Genomic DNA, 24786 nt, shown 5'->3' with positions numbered 1-24786 from the left:
GAAGCAAGCAGGAGTTCAATACCACCTCTATGCAGATGACACTCAAATATACCACAAAATCAAATCACCCAAGGATATCCAACACCTCAATGCCACGCTAACCAAGATCCAAACCTGGTTTAACACAAACCATTTAAAGCTGAACCCGGCCAAAACGGAATTAATACTGTTCTCTCCGAAAAGTAACCACCGACCTATCCAAGGCTGGCTCAAGAATCTTGATGCTCTAAACTGCCCCCTTGAAGAAGCTGTCAATGAAAGGAAAGACCACATCAAGAACTCTGCAAAAGGTGCACTTTACTCTCTAAAACACCTCAAGAAAATTAAACCTTTCAGTCCCCAGGATGATTTTAAGACAATTGTGCAATCCCTAGACCTTTCTAACCTGGACTACGGGAACACCATCCTAACTGGTACACCAAAAGCTCACCTTGCCCCACTAAGGTCAGTCCTTAATATGGCGGCTCGACTCATAACTGGTGGAAAAAGATTTGAACACATCACACCTACCCTCATATCAGTCAAATAGCTTCCCATGGAAGGCAGATGTATTTACAAACTGGCCTGCATTACACACAAGGCACTCCACGCCCAATCCCCCAATTACCTGAACAACAAACTGGTTAAAGCAGGAAAATCAAGAACTCTGAGAAGCACCAATTCACTTCTTCTCATCCCGCCGAAATTGAAAAGGAAAGTGACCCAATGCCGATCCTTCCCTGGTAATGTCCCCAGGATATGGAACACACTCCCTACTGACCTCAGATGCAACCCCTCCTTCCCTTGCTTCAAAAAGGGCCTGAAACTCCTGCTCTTCAACCAATACTTCTCTGACCAAGTCAATCAACCTATGCATCAATAGACTAATGGTCACCCCTCTCACTTTCAAGGATGGAGGTTATCTGGCTGTTTCAACTACCTGCATTTTTCACTCCTTCAATGTATACTTAAGTGCGATGTCTTTGCTTATATATTTTATGCATCCTCATGTCCTGCGATGTAGTGCAACTTTTTCTTTTCCTTTGTGTATGTAAAGCACTCTGATACCCCTGGATCTAGCTAGCGCTATATAAAACTTTATAAATAAAAATAAAAAATAAAATAAATTGTGCGGGCTAAAGATCGAATTCGTGGCTGGGAGTGGCCTGATACGGAAACGGACAAGATAGCATTATATGTGGATGGCGTCTTGATTTTTCTGGCTGAACCAGCCTCCTCGGGCCATACTGCCTCCAGATCTTACAGTCCTTCGGGCAGGCCTCTGGGAACCCCGGGAAATCAGTTTTGGTCCCACTGCACCTCTCTAGGGATTGCTATGATTGGCAATCCACAACCGCTTCGGCGACAATCCTTAAATACTTGGATCACCCTTCTTCCCGACTTGGGCTGGTCCCTCAATGTCACCCCATTGGTTAAAAAGGCCAAAGAGGATCTCCATAAATGGAAGACGCTGCCCCTAAACCCCCTGGGGAGGGTTGCTCTGTTTAAAATGATGATCCTCCCCAAATGTATTTACGTCCTTCAAAATACCCCCTTCTGTTTTCCCAGGACCTGGTTCCGGGAACTGAACAGTCTAGCTACCAGGTTCCTCTGGAACGGGGGGAGGGTGCGCCTGGATCTGTCTGCATGCCAGATCCCCTCCTTCAATGGGGGAATGGGGATCTATAGCTTTACTTCTTGGCTGAGCGTCTCCTACTGGTCCACGACTGGTTTAATGGGGGCTGGTCTGACCCAGCCTACCGACTCGAGCTGAGTGATCTAGGACTATCTAAAATCCAAGCTATGATGTACGGCGGGCCCATTCCATCCCAACTACCTGACGTGACACGCTCCGTGTTACTGGCCTGGCGGGCCTAGTTGCGCCACACCAGCTGGACGCGTAGGTTGACCCAATGTACAACCCTCTGGCATGGGGCTTGGCTCCGGGAGGTTAGTGGGCTGCAGGGGTTTAAATCTTGGGACCTCATTGGCATTTCACAGCTCGGGGATGTTTGGGCCAAAGGCCATATGCTTTCCTTCCAGGAGCTTCGAACCCGTTATTCCCTACATTCATCCCAGTTCTAGAAGAATTTGCAGCTGTGACACGCCCTCCAAACGCACATCACGGATGGCACGAGGCTCCCCGAGTATAGCCCTACCGAGGCGCAGATAATGCTGAGGGATCTAGGCAAGGGGGGCATCTCCCGTATATACCGCCCCTTAGTCAACAACACCCCCACCTCCTTGGATAAATTGAGGGACCAATGGGTAGAATGGGTAGGCCCCCCTCGATGAGGTTGACTGGCGCGACGCCCTTATGGCAGCCATGACAGTCACCGCCTCCGCCAAACTTAAGCTGATCCAACTCTACTACTTACATGCTGCTTACCTCACTCCCCTGCGCCTTCACCGAGCAGGCTTGGGCCCAGATGAGTCATGTACGAGATGTAATCATGCCCCGGCTGTTTTTTCCATGTGGTTAGGTCCTGTCCCCGCCTGGAGCGATTTTGGGGGGCCATTGAGGAGGAGCTCACGGAGGTCTTGGGATGGTGGGTTCCCCATGACCCACGTCATTCACTATTGGGGATCACGGACGGGCTGGACAGGTCCAGAAACGACAAGATATTTTTTAATACAGCTATGATTGTGGCCAAGCGTGACATAGCGGCGGCATGGAAATGTCCTGACCCGCCTGACTTTGGGAGTTGGCGACGGGGGGTGGATTGGTGTGCGACCCAGGAGAAAGCCCTTTACGTGGCGAGAGGGTGTCCCAAAAAATACCGAAGGGTGTGGGGGAAGTGGTTGGGTACTTTGGAGGGTTCGGAATGATTTGCTTCCTTACTTTTGCCTGTGTATGTCTTATGGGGTATGAAACCGTGGGATGCTATACTTTCAAGAATGTAATTGATCTACTGTCTTCCGTGCTTTTGCCGATTTGTTTTCTGTGTTGTAAAACAATAAATTTGATTATCAAAAAAAAAAATTGTTCCCAAATGACCTCCCCAGCCAGGCAGTGATAAGTCCATCACGACTGTCTGCTCAGGGTGGGAAAAAGGAGTGGCCTGCCGCCGGACCAATAGTGTTGAAGCAGCCAGCATGACAAAGCTCGAGCCACCTCCTCCGAGGCCTAAATGGTGTGAGAAAGATTACTTTGATGCTCGGCCCACTGGAACCTCAAGTTCCATTGCAGAGCAGGCAGGTGCCACTTGGCACAACTGATGTATGATACATTAGACTAAGATACCAAGAAGGCTCACTGCCGCTCTCACAGTGATACAGGACCAAGCCTTAAACATCTGGATCAAAACCCGAATGTTCTGGACTCATTGTGGTGCAGGAAAAACCCTGATCCCCACTGTGTACATGTTCACCCCAATGAATGGAAGCCTCAGAAAGGGAATCAGGTGGGACCTTGGCTAGTGCATAAATAACTCCAACAATGTCAACTGGTCCACCATCGTCCAGAGGTGGACCATGACTGATTGCAGTGAGCCTGTCTTCAGCATCCAGTCTTCATGGAACAGGAATACAGATATGGCCAGCCTCTGAAGATAGGCAGTGATCATCGCCATCACTGTTTGGACACCCTAGGGGCGCATAGTAGGTCAGCAACATTTTCAAAGACACCCATCCTGTAAGTCCAAGGACATCATCCAGTTGCCCAGTGCCAGAGCAGGATCAGGCCAGCATGAGTATTTTTAATTTGCCCTTCCATAGGAAGGCATTTATGGGTAAAAGATCCAGGATAGGTCAGAGGCTCTTATGGTTTTTCAGAATGAGGAAATAACATGAATAACAACCCTAGCCTCTTTATGAGTCTGGTACATTCTCAATAGCACCCTTGGAGTACAACAGGCATGCCTCCTGTATCCAAAATTCATCCTGGATTAGGAAGAATAGTAAGGGGGGGAAGTGGGGGGAATGTAAGGCATATCCATTTTGAACAATGTGTAAGGCTCATCTGCCGGACGTGATGAATTGCCAACCGGGGTGGAAATGTGGACTCCTGCCCCTAAACTAAAGTCGTTTGTTGGCTGCTGTAGCAGAGGAGGAGGAATTCAAAGACTGATGCCCGCATGCTGTATGCCAGACCCCATCCTCTTACGGTCTGATGTAACACTGGCTGGGATGGGTCTCTCTGCCTATACACCAGTCCTCTGGAATAGTCTTTACACTTTCAGAACTGTTGCAGAAACTGTCTGGCAGGAGTCAGTAAACCCAAAGAGTGCAATGTAGCTGTGCTGTTTTCTAAGCGTTCCAACTTTGAGTCAGTCTTCTTCCCGAAAAGGTGGGACCCGTTAAAAGGCCATGACTATCAGGAAGGCCTGCAGTTTGCCAGAGGATATCATTGGGTAATGTTCACGCTTTATAAAACTGTCTAAATAAATAAAAAGTCCTGTGGTTCACGTTCACACATGTATACTAAGGACAACACTGGTACCGGCCGCCCTACCTAAGCAATCCATAGTATCTAGGCCTCTGGGTAACATATTTGGCCACATCAGGTATCATCTGCGCCAAAGAGGCCCCAAGATAGCCCAGAATCGCTTGCAAGATCTATCTGGCATTTGTGGAGTAGTCCAAGCAGACAACTATATTTACGGACCGCAATACTAGACTGGGGGAAGAAAACCTGTGCATGCCCAAAGCATCAATCTGCCTTGAATTCCTATCTGGAGGAGTGGCTGCAAACGAGTTCCGATTGACTTTACTGGGCGAGGACTATACAATAAGAATATCTAGTGTGAGAATCTTGGTGAAAAAATACAGGTCACCAGGCATCAGTCTGTGAGGCCTGGCCACCTGTCAAGATTAAGGTTTTGACCAACTAGCCAGACCTCATTAAAAGGAAGTAAGGGCTCAGACGTCTCATAGATTTACAGCTACTCTCCATTGAGACCAAAATGAATGTTCTGACAGAATGTTCTGACAAAATCATGCCACGGACAACCAGGCCTGCTTCCCAACTGAAGAATGGCGCTAATTGGTCGAACTTCGAACTCATGTCAGAAATTGAAGTCTTCAATATAATTGCCAGCTTAAAGCCCACTTCCCACACTTTGGACACCCTCCCATCCACAATAGTAAAAAATCTCAACAACATCATTGCCCCTTTCTGGACTAAAATCATCAACTCCTCTCTCGCATCAGGTTGCGTTCCAGACTCCCTACAATTAGCGCCATTCTTCAGTTGGAAGCAGGCCTGGTTGTCCGTGGTATGATTTTGTCAGAACATTCTGTCAGAACATTCATTTTGGTCTCAATGGAGAGTAGCTGTAAATCTAGTGGTTTATCTTCCCTCCAGACCACCACTGCAAATGAGGCACTCTCTTTGACTCGTGACCAAAGTGGAGAGTCAAGCATTGTCTAAGGAAAGGTGTCAAGCGCACTGGCAATCTGAAAGGAAAATGCTACTTACCCAGTATGCATCTGTTCTTGGCGTGTAGAGCTGTAGAATCTCATGCTAATGCATAGATCGCCATATAGTGTTGGGTCCGGATGTTTGCACTTTGTTTTTCTTCGAAGAAGTCTTCCTAGTCACGAGGTAGGTGATTCCTCCTTTCGGTGATAGTACGCATGATCATCGACTCCATCTTCAGATTGTTTTCCCGTAGAGGGTGAGAGAATGGAGAAGTAGTAAAGAATAGAGATGGCCATGTGTAAGTATGCACAGTATCAAGAGAACTACAGCAGTTACAGGTACCCGGGGAGGTGGGTGGGCGCATGAGCTCCTACAGCTCTACATGCCAAGAACAGATGCATACTGGTTAAGTAGCATTTTCCGTTCGAGGCATGTGAGCTGTAGATCACATGCTTATGCATAGACTATACAGCAGTCTCCCCTAAGCGGTGGCTATCTTGTAACTGATGAAGTTGTCTGAAACAGCGTTTTAAGAACTGCTTCGCCCACATTAGCCTGTTGTCTGGCTAACACCTCCACACAATAGTGTTTGGTGAATGTGTTTGGTGTGGACCATGTTGCAGCTTTGCAAATTCAGTAATAGGGATGTTGCCTAAAAAAGCCTTAGTAGCTCCTAGTTTACGAGTGGAATGTGCTCTAGGAGGTACAGTAGAGTCCTTTTGCATAGCAAATCTGGATACATTTAACGATACACCTAGCAATACCGGATTTGGATATAGGATTGCCCTTGTGAGGTGGTGCAAAAGCAACAAAAAGTTGTTTGGTCTTACGAAAAGATTTGGTCCTTTCAATATAATACAACAGTGCTCTTTTAACATCTAAGTTGTGTAGAGCTCTTTCTGCAACAGAGTCAGGTTGAGGAAAGAAAACAGGTAATTCAACCAACTGATTAATGTGAAATGCAGATACTACCTTAGGTAGGAATTTGGGATTGGTGCGAAAAACTACTTTGCCTTTGTGTAGCTGGAAAAACAGTTCTTCTATTGTTATTGCCTGAAGTTCACCCACTCTCCTCAAGGAAGTGATTGCAATGAGGAAAGCAATTTTCCAAGTAAGGAAATGTAGCTCAGATTTGAGCATGGGTTCAAATGGTGGGCCCATTAGCCTTGTGAGGACTTTATTAAGATTCCACACTGGGGCAGGTGGAAGTCTTGGTAGTATAACAATTTTCAGCCCTTCCATATATGCTTTGATTACAGGCACTTGGAAGAGCGATAAATGTTGCCTATTTTTAAGATAGGCTGCAATTGCAGTGAGATGCAGTTTAATGGATGTGTAGGCCAATGACGACTGTTGTAAGTGTAACAGGTAGCAGATTATATTTTGTATGAAAGCATCCAGAGGGTTGATGTTATTGTTATTGCAATAGATAACACATCACTTCCATTTGGCTGCATAGCAAGCTCTTGTGGTAGGCTTTCTAGCTTCCCTGATAATGTTCCTACAGTCTGGTGGAAGGTTCAGATAACCAAACTCTATGACTTCAGGAGCCAGATCGCCAGGTTCAATTGTTTGGGTTCTGGGTGTTTGATTTCTCCATGGCTCTGTGTGAGGAGACTGGGAGTTAAATATAATTTTTGATGTGGTACCAGAGAGAGTTCCAACAGGGTTATGAACCAGTGTTGACGTGCCCATGTTAGAGCCACTAGTATTAGCCTGAGGGATGTTTGTCTGAGTTTCTGAACCTCTGATGGAATGAGTGGGAAAGGCGGAAAAGCGTAGGCAAATATCCCTGACCAGTTCATCCATAGAGTATTGCCTTTGGACAACGGGTGTGGATACCTAGACGCGAAGTTTTGGCATTTTGCGTTTTTGGGTGTTGCGAACAAGTCTATGTGAGAACTCCCCAGGCTTGGAAGTATGGGTGGAGAACTTGAGGGTGAAATTCCCACTCATGTATTTGATACCTCTGCCTGCTGAGTAGGTCCGCAATCTGATTGTTGACTCCTGGGAGGTGTTCCGCTAGGAGATAAATATTGTGGTTAACAGCCCACCTCCAGATGTCTTGGGCTAAGTGAGACAGTTGGAGAGAGTGTGTCCCTCCCCTGTTTTTGTATGTAATGTTGTCGGTTCGGACTAATACAGGTGATCTTGAAAGGCTTTGAGAGCTAAAAAGATTGCCTTGAGCTCTAAATGATTGATGTGGAGCAACTTTTGCTTGCACTGTGTGTTGTTGAAGATGAGCTCCCCAGCCAGTGAGAGACGCGTCCGCTGGTAATACTGTCTGTGGAACCGGATCTAAGAACAGCCTCCCTTTCGACAGATTTTGGGTGTTCCACCACTGCAGAGAGCGATGAGTACGGCTGCATACCAAAAGTAGATCGGTTAATAGACTGTGTGACTGGTTCCACTGATGGTGCAAGCATTTTTAAAGTGGACGCATGTGTAATCTGGTGTGGGGAACGATCATGATGCAAGATGCTATCATTCCCAACAGTTGCATAAACACTCGTGACTGATTGAGTGGCTTGAAATTTGAGAATTAGTGCCTGAATGTTTCGAATTCTGGCTGCATTGGGAAACGCTAGAGCCCTTTGAGTATCCAGAGTGGCTCCTAGGTAATCCTGAATTTTGTTTGGCTGAAGATGTGATTTTAACACATTGACTGAAAATCCTAGCTGGTGAAGCAATTGAATGGTTCCTGAAGTGTGCTTGCGGCATTGTTGGTATGCGCTGGCTTTGATGAGCCAGTCGTCCAGATAGGGGGAAGACATTTATGCTTGGTCTTCTGAGATGAGCAGCTTCTACCTCCAGACACTTTGTGAAGACTCTGGGGTCAGTGGTAACTCCGTATGGGAGAACTTTGAATTGGTAGTGTTGACCTGCTACCACAAACCTGAGAAATCTGCGGTGAGCCGGATGGATTGGAATATGAAAGTAGGCGTCCTTTAAATCTAGAATAGAAAGAAAGTCGCCCTTTTGCAAAAGAGGTAGTACCTGTTGAGTGGTACCATGTGGAAATGATCTGACTGCATGTAAAGATTTAGTTCTCTGAGATCTAATATGGGTCTGAGAGAGCTGTCCTTTTTGGGAATTAGGAAGTAAAAGGAGTAGATGCCCGACCCTTGATGTTGTGGTGCTATGGGCTCTATAGCTTGTTTTAGTAGTAGAGATTGTACCTCTTGTTTTAGAAGGTTAAGTAATCTGGTGAAAGTTTGTGCGACTTTGGGGGAATGTTTGGAGGAGTGTTGATGAACTCCAGGCAGCAACCAGAATGGATAATTTGGAGAACCCACTTGTCTGTTGTTATTGACTGACAATTTGGTAGAAGTTGTGACAGTCCCCCTAACCCCCCCCCCCCCAAACAGGTGTTAAATGGCCGGGGGGGGGGACTATGAGCAAGTCACTGCTTTGTATTTGAGGCAGAGGTACGTCTATTGGAACCTCCACCCCTGCCCTTGCCGTTGTTTCCTCTATAATTGCCTCTAAAGAAGTTTTGGAACCTGAGGGTTGGTTATTGCCCTTAAAGGTGGACGCAGTGTCCGTGGAAGTATTTTTGGACCCTGCTTGATAAAAGGAGTGCTAAAAGAAACCACGGCCTTGTGGAGACTGAAGGGCTCCCATGGATTTTGCCACTTCCGTATCTTTCTTCATTTTTTCAAGTGAAGAGTCTACCACCGGCCCAAAAAGGTGTTCCTTATCAAAAGGTATGTTTAATATTGAGGTCTGAATCTCCGGTTTAAACCCTGATGTGTGCAGCCAGGCGTGTCTTCTTAGAAGAACACTAGTGTTGACCGCTCTGGCAGATGTATCAGCAGCATCTAGGGAACATCTAATTTGATTATTAGAAATTACTTGTCCCTCACGTAGCAGGTCTTGCGCTTTAGATCTGTGTTCTTGAGGTAGAAATTGAATGAGTTGCACCATTTCATCCCAGTGCGCGCGGTCATACCTTGCTAGCAACGCTTGAGTGTTAGATATGCGCCAGATGTTAGCTGCTTGAGAGGCTACTTTTTTCCTTGAAGCATCAAGGAGTTTTGACTCCTTTTCCGAGGGCGGTGCAACTCCAGTAGTCTGGGAGTTTACCCTTTTACGTGCATTAGAAACTACTAATGAGTCTAAGGGTAGTTTTCCTTCTATGTAGACTGTATCCGATGGGGCAAGCTTGTATTTTTTATTTACCCTAGAGGTAAGGATACGTGCCCTGACAGAGGATCCTTAAACATGTCTACATGTCTGGCCATTCCTTTTAACATGGGGAACGTGTGTAGATTTCTGTGTGCTATTTAATGTCTCAAAAAGGAAGTCCTCTTCAAGGGATTCTTATAGAGTTGGACCCATATTGTTCTAACCACTCCTAGATAAGCAGCTGCCTGAGAACCATCTGTCCATTGCACCGCTCAGATATATGATGGGTTTAAATTCATTACAGGCCATAGGTTAGAAATTCTGTGGCAAGAATTTGCTGTCTACATACTGTGTGCATTTAAATAAATTTACAGGTTAATTAAAATAGACTATTTACTTACTGGTAATTAGCAGCCCTGCCTAGTAGTTCAATATAGTCTTCACTGTCATCTGGTGTAAAGGGCTTGGTAGGATATAGGTCCGGAAAGTCGTCAATGGGCGAGTCCGTGTTATAGTCATCCTACTCATCTGTAGGTCCGGGATGATTGTCATCATCATCCTCCCCATCCTCATCACCCTGATTGCCAGGTGTTTGTAGTGGTGAGTCCCCTCAGGCAAGTTGGCAGAGGCTGGGGTAAAGGTGTTGAAGGAAGAGGAAGAGGGGAAGGATTTGTTCCAACAGTCCTCTTCTTTATTGGGATGTGGCATTCCTCTTCTTTAGTAGCACCCCTCTTTAAAGTCACTGTGGTGGTAATATGTCCAGTTTCTGAATGCATGACCAAAATTTTTTGTTTCGGATCCGGTTTTTTGAGCGGATCACCGAAAGTATGCTTTTTAGGTGATTTGGTGTGTCCGTCTGTTTCGGCGTCAAAGGTTTCGATGCCGATGGTTTCTTGGTTGGTGTTTTCGGATCCGAAGTTGTTTTCGGTAACGAGTGGTGATGTTCGGTGACGGACTTTGTCTTCGACCCGAAGGCTTTGGTGTGGTGCTCGATTTGGCATGGGCTTTTCGAAGCCGGAAGGCTTTTTGGTAGGCTTCAGTGCCAAGTCTGGAAGCGGGGCGTCGGAAGCGAGGTCTCGGTGCACGTCGGAAGCGTGGTCTCAGTGCCGACTGGGGCCCGAGGGCGCGGGTTGGTCCGGAGCCTTCTTTTTCAGTGGAACTGGAAGTTGGGGCGAGGTGGGTACTGTACTTACAGTACTTTGTCCATGCGGGATGTCCTTATCCTGATCGGAGCCACTGTCAGAAAGGGAGATTTCTTCCGGTTCCTCATCGGCTCCGATGGGGTCGCCAGCTTCTTCCTCTAACTCAGGTCTGAAGAGGTCCGGAATGGAGCCTGTGTGTTGGCTCTGCATGTCGTGTCGTCGGGCCTGACGGTTGCGAAGAGTCTTTTTGGAGCGGAAAGCTCGGCACCCGTCGCAGTCCTGTTCACTGTGTTCCGGTGACAAACACAGGTTGCAGACGTCGTGTGAGTCGGTGTGGGGGTATTTAGCATGGCACCAAGTGCAGAACATAAAGGGAGTTTGTTTCATTGACTGCGAGTCGAACCGGGGATTAGGCCCGACGCGACGGCCTACCACGAGCTCCCCGATCAAAACTAGTCTTTAGCAATAACACGATCCGCAAAGAAAGGGGAACGCGATCAGAAGCAATACCGTCGAGGGTGAATGTTGTACGCGCCGAGAGGAACCGAAGGATCGGCGTCGGAGCGTAGCAAGTCACATCCGAACCTGAGGCAAAAAAAAAAAAACAATCTGAAGATGGAGTCTATGACCATGCGCACTATCACCGAAAGGAGGAGTCACCTACCTTGTGACTAGGAAGACTTCTTCGAAGAAAAACGAAGTGCAAACATCCGGAGCCAACACTAGATGGCGATCTATGCATAAGCATGTGATCTACAGCTCACATGCCTCGAACATCAATTTATAAGGTATTATCAGTATAATGAGCCATCATCAAAAACATCCTGAGGTGGCCCCTGCTCTGGCTTAGGAGCAGAGACCGAAACAAAAGGATAATGGTGACTTTCGTGAAAGCGGAGACATGGAGAGGTACTGGTTAAGAGCCAGGCTCCATAGCGACTGGTTGTACTTTTGTAATTTCGTAGCACAACATCCATCAGGCTCAAGCCAAAGTCAGTTTGGGGTCAGATGTAGGAGTCAACACTAGATCGTCTTCCAGTGAAATGAACTCGCATCAATCTCATAGCCAGAGTAGACGTCTGTACCTGCATTAATACAGACCCAGTAAGGGGAACCAGAGGATAAGACTGCACCGGGGAGGGGCCTGCCGGTGGTAACCAAAGTGGATGCCCTTGCTGTTCTGAGGGGTGAGAAGGAGTGCCAAAGGAAGCCTTAAGAATACAAAAAGTATGCAGGATAGCCTCTTCGGAGGCTTCCATCTGCTGTAGGGTTGATGACGGCCCTGGGACCAACTGAGGAATCAATTATTTGGCCGGAGTCCTCTAAGAGTGTGAATAATACTGCAACACCCTTCCGCCTTCTCTTTGGAGTCAGAGTGGCAGATAGGGGTTTAGTCCTGCTTAGCGTTTGGACTTGGACTACTCGAATTACTTGGAGCGCGAAGTTGAAGTGTTGTGGGAGTGGCCTCAGGAGAGGGTCCAAGTTCAGATCATGACTGGGAATTAAGCAAAGACTATAACTTTTTCTTACCGACGTCAGCGTGCGGGGGTAGCACATATACGAAGCACTGCTCTGTCACTTCTGGGGTGATGTGGAGCCAGCAAGGAGCCACATACTAAAAATCTGCAATTAGGAATTTCAATCACAACAATATTTCTGTTGGATACATAACCTTCCTGCAGATTCCTCACCTTATGACTATCCATCCAGGCTTTAGACAGATCAAAAAACTATTCATCAGTATTGGTTCTACATGGCCACCAAATGGTGACATGCAGTTTCAGCCCCAATGCTGCCCGCTGGACAAGACAACATTGGAGAATATGAAACGCCAACTGGTCGCTTTGAGGTCAGTTCCTGGTACTTTGCCCATAACTCATCAATGCCTGCAGAAAGGGCCCAAGAAAGTATCAATGACAGAAACAAACAGTAGTACATAATTTTTTTTTAAATTGTGATAGGTTTGTGACAAGGGTAAACTTCCTGTATCCACATCGTAATAGCAGACTTTGGGTATCTCTTACCCTATGATTCTACATATTTACCCTTGGCACAACCTATCACAATTTCAACAAGCATTTGCAATGCAATAGGTCTCGCACCATCGGTTGGGCCACCCAAGGCGGTGGAGCGTCGGGTGCAGGGGTGTCTTTTGGCGTCGGGTTTCCCTTATTGGCCCCGGTTGCGGGATCCTCTAGAAAGGGGCTGCAAACGTCGTCTGGAGACTTGAGGCAGGTCAGGAATCACTAGATCTCAAGGCAAGATCACCGGGTAGACCTCCTCATGGTGTTGTACCACTCAAGCTCAGGCCGTGGACAACAGGTGCAGAGTGGTGCAGACTCACGGATTTGGCCGGAACCAGAGTCTGTTGGTGAGAAAATCCGGTGCTCACGGGAGACAAAGTCTGTTCAGTTTAGGCAGGACAGGTCCTCCGGGTTCTGGGGAGCTGCTGACTGCAGGACATGCTGGGATTCCGCTGGAGCAGGTCGAGGTTGGGACAGGCCGGTAAGGCTGGGGCCAAGTCTGTTGGTGTTCTCCTCTTCTTCCTTCAGCACGGCTCTTCGGTCCTTATTTTTCTCTCTTCTTGTCTGAGGAGGCAAGGTTTGGGGTTGCCCCTAAATACTAGATTCAGGGGTGTTTCAGGTAGGTACAGGTTGGGACCAATGGGTCCCTTACTAGGGGTGGGTAAACCCCCTCCAGTGGGAGGGAGGCATAAGCTTCACTTTGGTTGGATGGGTCCCCCCCCCATCTTCAAGATGGCAGGGATTGAGAGTTGTGCTTCACCTTGCCTCCCCCACCTGAGGAGTGGGGTTGGCCAATGTGGGCACACCTCTCCTCCTATCTTGGTTTTACCGCCAATTCACCTGCACAAAGTGGGGGTCAGAACCGGGGGGGGCAGTTGTTGGGAGAAGCAAATGGCTGGGTCAGCTCACAAAGCCGGCAAGCCTTGGAAGACTCTCCTTGGTGGACCCTCCCCATCATGGGGGAGGAGGCTTGGCACCTCTGCCCAGGATGTGCTTAGTTTCAGGAATTTGTGTGTGTGGAGAGGGTAGCAAGATGAACATAAGCATGCGTTTGTTCCAGGGACACCAACAAGCTCCTGTGTTCAGGGTTAGTAAGTTATTACTCAGGGACAAGTTACTGAACGGTCGGTGGGGGCAGAAATGCATCCTGCAGGCAGGGCAGTCAATCACAAGCACCCACCACAAGGCTGGTGCTGTTTCCGGGGAAATCCAAATGCTATCCAAATGCTGCCCAATAGGACTCCCCAGTGTTGGGCCCACAAAAAATGGAGACTTGACTGAAGAAATACCCCAGAATTTGCAATTCTCTTTAATGATACTGGGGAGCAGGGGCAAGCAGCCCTAAGAACTAAGCCATAGACCAACCTGGTTTGAAGTGTTCAAGTGCTGACTCACCCTTCCCACCAAAGAGGCAACCTCCATCAAATAGAGTGATCATAGGGTTGGCCCAAAGACCTGGTAAAACCCATCCAGGCATGACGGGGAATGCCAAGGGAATAGCCAATAGATGCGATTGGCCACTTTTTGCCCATCACACAACTCCTCTCCAACATAATCACAAAGATGCCAGAGAGGCACAAATGACAATTTGCACCTTTTTTCAGCGAGCAAAGGAGTAAAGGCCAGAAGGTAAGCTGCGTTTGTGGAACAAAGGCTAAAATTACTTTCTTCCCCATTGCCTGAATATATTGACGCACTCCATAAATGTAGAGCATTAATACATTTTTAGAGCAATTGTACTAATAAACACACAACGGTACGTTTATTATTATAGTGCAAAGGTTACATTCAAGTTTATTACAACAGTAAATCAACATTGGAATGAGGAAAACACTGCTTACTGTCTCACATATACTGCTTTACAATTATTTCTACACTCACTAGGCCTCTTTAATGTGATTTTACTTTACTGCGGGAATGTAACCCATTGCATGCTGGTTTTGGATAAGTATTTAAATACAAATACATAGGGAAAAGAAGCCATGGCATTAAGATATATGCTGATGCACAGAAGAAGTCAGAGACAACTACTGATAAAGTCAAACGTATCAAAAATCACAATAAAAAAAGCCCAACGCATCTTGCTTGAAAAGATTCACTTTGCTAGAAAAACAAAGCAAATAACTGTGGGAATCTAAGCAAAACGCATGGGAGAGAGTGTATTCTTGCACATAAGGAGTATGCATTTATGTAAATTTGAGTAACAACTTTTGTTGTGGTTTCTGGCCCCACATTTGCTCCTAAGCTCCTGCCCTGGAAAATAGGGTAGAAATGGACAGGTAAATGTGATAAAGCTCAACTTCAAGCTCAAAGGCTTATACCCATTTCAGTTGAAATTTAGTGCAAGACAGTTTGAGGGTACGCACCTTTAGAAAAAAGGAAGACAAAAGACAGTTACATTTTAAAGCATTGATGAAATAGTCTTTCTTACCTCTGAAGAGTAGCTATTAAGGAGGCCTTCAGAAAGTGCCAGTAGATGATGTTCGAGCTTCTCCCTCAGAGGCTGGCAAACTACAAAGACCGGAGCTGCATTACATTTGGTTGAATTGTTCACCGCTATACTGGTACACATGGTCGTCTCATCAAATGCAGTTTGGAGATAAAGATCCTCAATCTCAAAAAAAGCTCCATCTTTTCTGTCAATTTTGTGATGAGCACTTCAAGAAAGATAATAAGCCAACAAAATGTTCATAATAGCAGTAGTTACGTCAGACAATCCTAAATAATGATAAACATTTTAGGTTTATATAAAAGCTGCTGTGCTATCAAAACTATATCAACATTTTATAAAAGCTTTGAATCAGACTCTTACAAGCCTTTTATATTACCCTTAAACAGCAATCATTCTCTCCCAACACCTTTTATGTGTTTGATGTACCCTCTAACTGGCAAGGTATGCCCAAACATGAGTCCGTTGCTCACTGTGCCACTGGACCCAAGCTACACCTGACTGAAGAAACCCAATCAGGGCAAATACCAGTCTTGGGTTGCTTGTCTTTTGTTTCAGGGATGATCTGGCCGTTAAGGTTGGATTGTTCCTAATGAAGTAGGGTCCACACTGATTTCCATATGGCTGGGTCCAAACTGAAGGGGCATGGTGCACACAAAGAACATGGGTTGGAATGCTACCCAGAGCGATTGCCAGTGGTTTGACTTATTGCAAGCATTCCTCCCATCACCTTTTGTGTATCTGAAGAGGAGTGTGACATCTTTAACCTTAATCCTCTAACATGGTTACACTAGATGAAACCAAGTTAGCCTCCAATGCCCACCCCTTTCCCATTGCAACTACAGGTAGGAGAACTGACTAAATTTATCACTAAAAAAACACTTTGTACTATAAAATCTTTCATCCTGCACCACAGCCATTACAAAAATTAAGACTAGATTAAATCGCAAAACGCCAACACTCTCCGAGCCAATGAAATAGCATGGACTGCACCCCAAATCAAGCCCCCCTTCACACTAAATTGAGACAATTACACCTAGAGACAACCACACCTTGAGAATAATAGCACCAAAAGAGAGCCCAGGCTTCTCATGTGCTGCTGTGCACCTATTAGAACCACTTTCTAAAAACACGTATGCATGTACATAGAAACTTTAAACAAATAGTGGGGGCGTGGCTTGGCGCGTCAAGATGGCGGTCGCACTCCGGACCCCTCCGTCATCCACACCAAAGATCCACCGACATCCCGAATTGTGCATCTGGCACTTCTATGCACCCGGTGTCACCCATCCAAGGCAAGACACACTGCAATTGGTGTGCGTAGCCCGGTCTGCACTGATATCCTCTCTGGGCTGCTGGACTTCCAGATGGCGGCGCCCGCCCCTTGAGCCCTGGAGCCCTACCGACCCGGCTGCTGCAGACCGGACGACAGCCCCGATCCACCTGGGGATTGGGGGCCTGATGCAAGAATGGGTGAACCCTGCGACTCACCTGAAGTCGGGGGGAGAAAGCTACGCAGGCCTAGGCCGCTCCAGAACTACCCGGGGAGCCTACTCTCATCTGCACGACCTCCAGAGCCGCTGCAAGGCCCTGTACCCCGTTAGCTGTAGTCAGCGGCTGCTCCTTAATCCGACTGAGGCTTCGGCCACCGCTTCGGGTAGCAGGATGCAATGATCAGCGGCGACTGCTTCCCCCCTTCTCCCTCTTGAGAACTGTGACAGGCCCGACCTGCCCATGGCCTGGGGGCACCAACATCTGGACCAGTGGGTCTGGTGACTTGCCAGCAAGAGGGGGGCTTGAGCTGCGGGGCCAGAGACCGGCCCCATTCTCCCTGGAGATCTGGGGAAGAATGTCTGGTCTGAGGCCAGGCCTCACTCTCTCTTGGCTGGGTCCCCGGGATCGTGTGGGGCCTGGTGCCCAAGGATCGCGGCCAGTGGCGCATTACAGCTTATCTGCACATTTGGCCGCCATTTCGGGCGGCAGAGACATGCTCCCCAGCTGTGCGGTCCCCTGCCTCCCCTCCTCTGATTGCAGTCCTCCTGTGAGCGGGGGACGACTCAGGTCTTGGCACGGCCGGACGGGTCCGGTGCGGTGTGCCCGCCTGGGGGGCCCTTTGGATCGACGGGTGGGATCCCAGCGGCCCAGGCGGGCTTTGAGAAGTTCCTGGAAGATCACGGTGAGTGTCGGCGACGGCTGCGTGGGGGCGTGAAGGCCTGATCTGCACAATTTCCCCTAGCACTGTGGCCCTGTAGCAGCACAGCAGCGGGCTTGGGGTGGTGGGCTCGGCCGTGTCGATTGAGTGGCGAGGAGCTTCGGGAGGGAGCCCCCTCGCCATTCCCCCTCCTCCGTTTTCCCGCTGACTTCCTCACACTTTGGCGTCCTTGACTCCTGGCCGGGCCCAACAGGGAGGCTCGCCCACCCACAGTGAGCCCCCTGCCCTGCTGAACTATGCCTAACAGTTGGGTGTATATTAGAGGCAGGGATCCCGCGTCGTCTCTGGAGAGGGTTGCAGACTTCTCCCTATCTGGCTGCGCGCCTCTCGGACTGACGGTCGCATCCCCGGTGGTCTAGGGGGGTACCGAGTGGCTCCTTGGAGACCCTGTGGGTGTTTGGAGCGGCGGCCCGGAGGGGTGAGGGCCTGTCCTGCGCAGTTCCCCCAAACACTGTAGTCCTGAGGCATCACCGCAGCGGGACAGTGGTGGTAGGATTCGGCTGCACTGACTGAGCAGCAAGGAACTCCAGAAGAGGGGCTCCCCCACCACTCCCACCCCCCCCTCCGCTCCCCTGTTGTCTCTCCTAGACTTCAGCAACTTGGGCTTTCAACCGGGCCGGGTGTGGAAACCACCTACCCATGACGAATCCCTGTGAAGTCGCACTCCGTCCAGCAGCTGGGCTGCCGTCGACACCAGGGACCCCCCCGGGACATCATTACAACCACGCTGCCTAATGGGAAGGGAGTGGGAGGACCCCCCCCGCCTTGACTTCGCCGCTTGAGCACACCACCACCCGGGCGGACGTTGCCTCCTCTCCCAACACCCACGATGGGAAAAGACTGCGTCCCCAAGGCATTCACTACACAGACTCAAACCAAAAAGTACCAATATACTACAACTGATCGGAGTCCGGCGGAAAGGCGCTTGGGGGTCCCTCCCTCCCCGGGAGTGACCTATCAACCATCCTGCAGGCCATTGGCGCTTCTCAGGCCTCAGTAGAGAACAAGATTGACGAGGTCTGGGTGGATATGGCCCTTATCCCCCAGGACCTGCGCAATGCCACAGCCTGTATTTCAGAAGCGGAATCCCACATTTCCATGGTTGAGGATGAGCTCAGTCAGCTGAAGGAGCAGGTATCTCACCTGCAAACACACACTACAGAGCTGCACCGCAGGGCCGAAAATGCGCATGGTGGGGGTTCCCAGAGGGGGCCGAGCAGGGTCACACAGCTGCCATTGTGAAAACCTGACTGAACTCTTGGATGCCCAAGGACGTACTTTCAACATGGTTCGCGATTGAGCGCACCCATCGCTCCCTGGCCCCAAAACTGCCTCCTGGTGCCCCACACCGTCCAATAATCGCTAGGATCTTAAACTTTAGGGACAGGGATGCCATCCTGAACGCGGCCAGGGCTCTGGGTTCCTTGAAGTTCCAGAACCACATCATAATGGTCTTTCCGGACTACACAAGAGAAGTTCAGGCCCAGCGCTGCTCACACACAGAGGTCAAGCAGAAACTCAGTGACCTGGGCTTGCGATATGGACTCCTCTTCCCAGCCCGCCTTTGGGTTGTCTTCTACATCCTTGAACGAGCCGTCTGGTTCACAGAAGACTGACCCACTCTCCCCTAAGCAACACAGGAGGCGTAAGCGGTCTCGCAGGGGCAGAGGGCCGTGTGGGGGGTTGTTTGCGTCACCTGGCCAGGGTACTGGTGGGTCCAAAACCACTGTGGCTCTTCCGAACCCCGGAGATCAAAGCCGGGAGAGCTCTGTGGATGAAATACATCACGACCCGGATCCCTCCGGGGCTCTGAACCCCGCGGCTTCAGACTCCGATCTCTCCGGAAGTCCCGCACTCTAGGGAATCAGTATGGGATGCAGTTGCACGGATCGTGGAGGTCCTGACTTGACAATGAGCGAAGATATATCCCACGGACAATGCTAACTCAGAGGCATACCAATGACATTATCATATCCGATACTGTGGAGGGGTGCACCACCACCACACAGTTCCCAGCTAAGCGTTTCAGTTTAGCTTGCTGTTATTGTTAACTAACTTGCTTTCTTTCAGGGTGACAGATGCTTCGGTTCCGGAAGTATAGGCAGGGGAGGGTTGGGAAGGGGGGGGGGGGGGGGACCATTGTCCTCTGGGTAGTTCTAGGTCTAAATCCATCAGTGTCACGGTTACCGTTCTCTGATGTTTCCAGCACCTTGACATTTGCTTACTGCACGGACACCGCAAGAATGAATAGCACACAGCGCGAGCCACACTTACACGTTTATTCTGAAGTCTATCGACCCCCTTGGGGCCCAGTACCCTTCAGCCCACTCATTTTGCATTTCACTCATGACAAAAACGACCACCAAAGTTAAGCCCCTCCACGTTCTATCCTGGAATGTGAACGTACTACTAGACGGCATCAAGCGAACGGCAGTCCTCAAGTACACCCAGCCCCACGCGCCTGATATACTCCTGCTTCAGGAGACCCATCTCCTGGGAACCCACTGTCCCTTCCTCGCACGATATGGTTTCGACAGGGTATGGCATTCTGGTTTTGAACGGGGCTCACACGGGGTTGCAATCCTATTGCGGCGAGGGCTCCCCTTCACCACTGGCCACATCACGACAGACCCTCAGGGCCGGTTTGTGACTGTGTCCGGGAAGCTCGAAGAGAGCACCCTGAACCTGGCATCCATATATGCCCACCTGCAACACTCACCTCTACCCTCCATCGCCTCACTGATATAATCTCCTCCCTGCCCCTAGGTCAGACAGTGATCGGGGGTGACTTCAATGCAGTTATGCAACCAACACTTGACGCGAGTGGTACACCCTCCCCAACGAGACTGGTCCATGCAAAGAAACTAGCCGACTGGTCGGTTGCCCTCTGCTTGTGCGATGTCTGGAGGGTATGGAATCCTCAAGGTTCTCAATACACCCATACCTCGGCGGCCCACCACACGCACTCCCGCATTGACCTGCTCCTTCTGCCTGCCCTCGACTGCCACAGCGTATCTACTATTACCATCCTCCCTCAGGGAATCTCGGATCACTCTGCCCTATCTCTGCACCTGGGAGGAACCTCAGACATGCCTCGGACAGTGTGGAGGTTGAACACATGGTTGCTACAGGACAAAGAGGTCAAGAAAGCGATAGAGGTGGAACTACACCACTATTTCCTTACTAATTAGGGCTCGGTCCCCTCCCTGAGCACACTCTTGGAGGCGAGTAAAGCCACTATCCAGGGAGTAGCCAGGGGCAAGGTACACACGAAGCGGGCGGCAAGGAATGATTGCCTGACCCTCCTTGAGGCTCAGGCAACACGGATGAAAACCGCCCTCTCTGGGACCTCCGATATTCATCAAGACAGGCAACTCACGGCCATTCGAGAGGAAATCAAACAGATCTCCCTAGAGCCAGCCATGATGCTGTGGCGTTCCTCCTGGGACAGAGTATACGGATGGGGCGATAAAAACGGGAAATTGTTGCACAATCTAATATTCTACCCCCTAGCTAATAGGATAATCCCTGAAGTCCGAGACGTCTCAGGTAACAGCCAACACACATCGCCCGCAACCGCGCAGGCGTTTGCAGACTATTACGCCCAGTTATACTCTGCTCGTGAACTAGAGGCTACCCTCTCGGACATGCTATGCCAGGCGGAGACTCAACTCCCTTGCCTCACCAAGGCAGACACGGCAGAACTAGACCTCCCCTTTACCCCAAAAGAGATACACTGGGCCATTTCACTGTTGAAGGCCGGGAAAACGCCAGTGCCAGACGGCTTTCCGCAAGAATACTATGCGGCTTACCGGGACATGTTGGTTTCCAGTCTCGTAGATCTCTACCAACACGTCGCCGAGGTGGGCTCTCCCCCCAAAACCCCAAGACCGATGTGGCAACTATTGTTGTGATTCCCAAGCTAGTCCACCCAGACCAATGTGGATTCATGCCAACACGCGGCACCCGACATTGCCTATGACGCCTTCATCTTGCCCTAGCCCACCGCTAGCTCCTTACATCCTACCTTACACTCCTTCTTGTCGATTTTGAAAAAGCTTTTGCTACGGTAGACTGGCAATACTTGGACGGCGTCCTTCAGACGATGGGCTTTAGAGACCAATTCCGATGCCTCGTCCAAGTCCTCTATTCCATTCCCAGAGCCAGAGTACTTACCAAGGGAGCCCTCTCGAAGGCGTTCACAATCCAGAGAGGCACAAGATAGGGGTGCCCCTTCTATTCGCACTGGCGATGTAACCCTTAGCCTGCCTCATTCGGGACAACCACCGGGTCCAGGGATGGGCATGGGGAAACCATCATGTCGACAAAATCGCCCTATACGCGGACGATGTCCTGCTTTTCCTGATGGACCCAGCCAGCTCTGGTCTTAGATGCCTCGGGATACTCCAAGCCTTCGAAAACGTCTCGGGTCTCCGACTCAACCAGGCTAAATCCATCCTTGTCCCCCTTCATCTCACTAGGGAATGCTTCGATTAGCAGTCAACCATCCCCATCAGGAGACAGTCGTTCAAATACTTAGGGATATGGGTGGCTCTGCTCCCAGAGCTCGAATGGCACTAAACATTACCCCATTGGTCAAAAAAGCCAAAGACAATCGCCAGTGCTAGCAAACTCTACCACTCAACCCACTTGGGAGAGTGGCGTTGTTCAAAATGATGATCCTCCCACGCTTCTTATACATCAGTCAGAACACCACCTTCCACTTTCCGCGCAGCTGGTTTAGGGAGATGGAGGAGGTGACCACGAGGTTTTTGTGGGGAGGGGGGAGACCGCGTGCCGCCCTCGCCCGATGCAGGATCCCATCCTTTGACAGAGGCATGGGTATGACCGGTCTCCGCCTATACTACTTAGCCACCAGGCTCCTTATAATTCATGACTGGTTCACCAGGAGCTGGTCTGACCCGGCCTACAAAACGTAGCTCAAGGACATGGACTTCCCCCAAATGCAAGCATATTTATACGAGAACCCAATACCTAAAGCGATACCACTGATAACCAGAGCGGGCCTGGCGCACGGCCCTGTGGCACAAACGACTGAGCCAGCATACGCCTCTCTGGCAAGGCTTGTGGTTACGGGAGGTGGCAACCCTCACAGGATTCAGACAATGGGACCACATAGGGATATCACTACTAGGGGACGTTTGGGTAGACAACCACATTAGGGCATTCCCAGGCCTACAGAAACGCTACACCCTCCACACCTAACAATTTTATAAATATTTGCAACTTCGCCATGCCCTCAATGCACACATCTCAACAGGCACGTCACTCCCCGAATTCAGCCTGCTGGAAGCTTAGGTCATGATGGGGAGCTTGGGGAGGGGAGGGGTGTCTCCCATATACCACACCCTGGTCAACCACGGCCCGGCAACTCTTGATCCGCTCTGTGCCTGCTGGGAGGGAAGGCTGGGTCCCCTGGAGGAAGAGGATTGGCGTGACACCCTTATGGCTTCCAAAACCATTATGACCTCAGCCAAGCTGCGCCTCATTCAGCTATACTACCTGCATACGGCCTACCTCACCCCAGCACGCCTACATAAGGCAGGGTTGCGTCCCTTCCCAAATTGTGTGCGCTGCGGCCAAGTACCAGCAGATTTTTATCATATGATTTAGACATGCCAAACCTTGTCCCGTACTGGTCAGCAATAGAGTCGGAAATCACACTGGTCTTGGGCTGGCAGGTCCCCCACGACCCCATTCTTGGGGTAATGGACAGCCTAGATGGCTCTAGATCGGACAAACTATTCCTTGGGACGGCAGTAGCAGTGGTCAAATGAGATACAGCAGCATCCTGAGGGGGGTGGGGGAGGTGGAGGACAAATAGTGAAGACAATACTCCTTAAATATTACTAAATATACCCGCAAGGGTAGACCATTATTGAACAAACTATATATGAACCTTCAGAAGACGAAACCACTGTAAAGGCTTTCTGCCTAATCTTTATGAGGATTGGAGTATGTAACTGTAGCACACTGGTCCTTTCAGTTCCAATTACCGGCACATGCTTATGACTCACATTTTGAGTTACATGTTAATAGTTTATATTTGCTTTCTTTTCTTACTGAATCTAATTTGTTGTTGCAAGTAGCTGGCACTATGAATATCTGAATTGCTGATCGTCTTTTGATCATGTCACATATAATCTGATTCACAACCGTCTCTTTCGTAACTATAAGGGATGACATTCTACTCTGATCTGAATAGAAGAACCACATTTTTTACAGTTACCGCTGTCATTTAAAGTCTTTTTAAATCTACAATTGAATCAGTCAATGAGTGAACTATTTACAGATCTAACCACAGTGTACATTTTATATACAATGAACTGCCACGTTAAAATGCATGTCACCAATTACAAACCTGCAAAATATGTATTAACATGTATATAAACACACTAAAATCAAGCATGAACTAGATAGGCGTTTGAAACGCTACCATTAGCTATGCCATATACAGGCATGTAACCTAACCACTCGCAAATCGTTCAATAATTTCCACTAGTTTAAAGCTAATGTGCTTTGTGAGCTAAATTACAGCTTTTGCAAGTCAATTCTTTTTTTCCAATTTAGTTTAACATGATGCTCAAATTTAACCAAAAAGACAATACTTAAGAATAAAGATAGTTACCACTTTGTGCTCTGGAAAAAATTGATTGCTGTACTGCAGTCTTTCATTGTGAGACTCACAAGAATTTTCTGGAGGTCCAGAGGTGGGAAATCCCTTTAAGGAAAAGTACATGAATAAAATTAACATATGGTAAACTGCTCAATAATAAATAAGGTTATACACGTCTTTAACTGCTGTATGTTCAATGCCTAATATATGGCTGGGTTGCTGTATACCAACTACATGGTGAGCCTTGTTCTATACTGATTTGTACTGGACTCTTGTTTCAGACACCACCCGTTGACAACCTGTTCCTAAACAGAATAAAAATGTTTTCTGCACAAAAATGAAAACAATGTATAATTATATAAAACACTGATACTATTGGGCCTGACCCAATCACTTATTCACTGTTTATTATTTATTGTTCTTTAGCCCATGCATGACAATGTTTGCTTGATGTTTAAAGTCACCATATTATATAACAGCAGGAAACCTAGAAAACACCACCAATACTTTTAGAAAATTATGGGTAATTGTCTAAGGCAGGAATACGGGAGGGGAAGTAGATGTAGGTGAGATTTAGCCATCTGCTTCGCAATTGCTTTCAAGTGAAAAGTGAAGAATCAACTATGGACTTGAAACTTTTCTTAGTCTGACTATTAGTCTGGGGATAAGAGCCTATTTACCTCTAATAATCATAAAATCAGAGCAGGAATATAGGACATTTTAACTTTTCATAAATACGCTATTAATGCAATAAGAAGGATACAGAGCAATAAACACCAGTTACTTTCCCCCCCCCCCAAAAAATATTTTTATTGACAGCTTTTTCTGTAGCAGTACCTTGCGCATTAGTAGT

The 24786-nt window shown here is 48.5% G+C and overlaps 1 protein-coding gene across 1 annotated transcript in view; it reads right to left on the bottom strand.

Moving 5' to 3' along the window:
- ATM (ATM serine/threonine kinase) overlaps positions 1-24786 on the bottom strand; it is a 1586045-nt gene that overhangs the window by 1282901 nt on the left and 278358 nt on the right. The window contains exons 12-13 of the mRNA XM_085621514.1: positions 23946-24038; positions 15067-15292 (exon numbers count right to left, since the gene is read on the bottom strand). Of these exons, the coding sequence (XP_085477640.1) occupies positions 15067-15292; positions 23946-24038 (319 nt within the window). The remainder of the gene's footprint in view (positions 1-15066; positions 15293-23945; positions 24039-24786) is intronic.

The sequence above is a fragment of the Triturus cristatus genome, chromosome 8 (genome assembly GCF_964204655.1).
Source record: "Triturus cristatus chromosome 8, aTriCri1.1, whole genome shotgun sequence".
Taxonomy (NCBI): Eukaryota; Metazoa; Chordata; class Amphibia; order Caudata; family Salamandridae; genus Triturus; species Triturus cristatus.
Note: the sequence above shows the minus strand (reverse complement) of the source record. Positions and strands in the feature narration are given on the sequence as shown.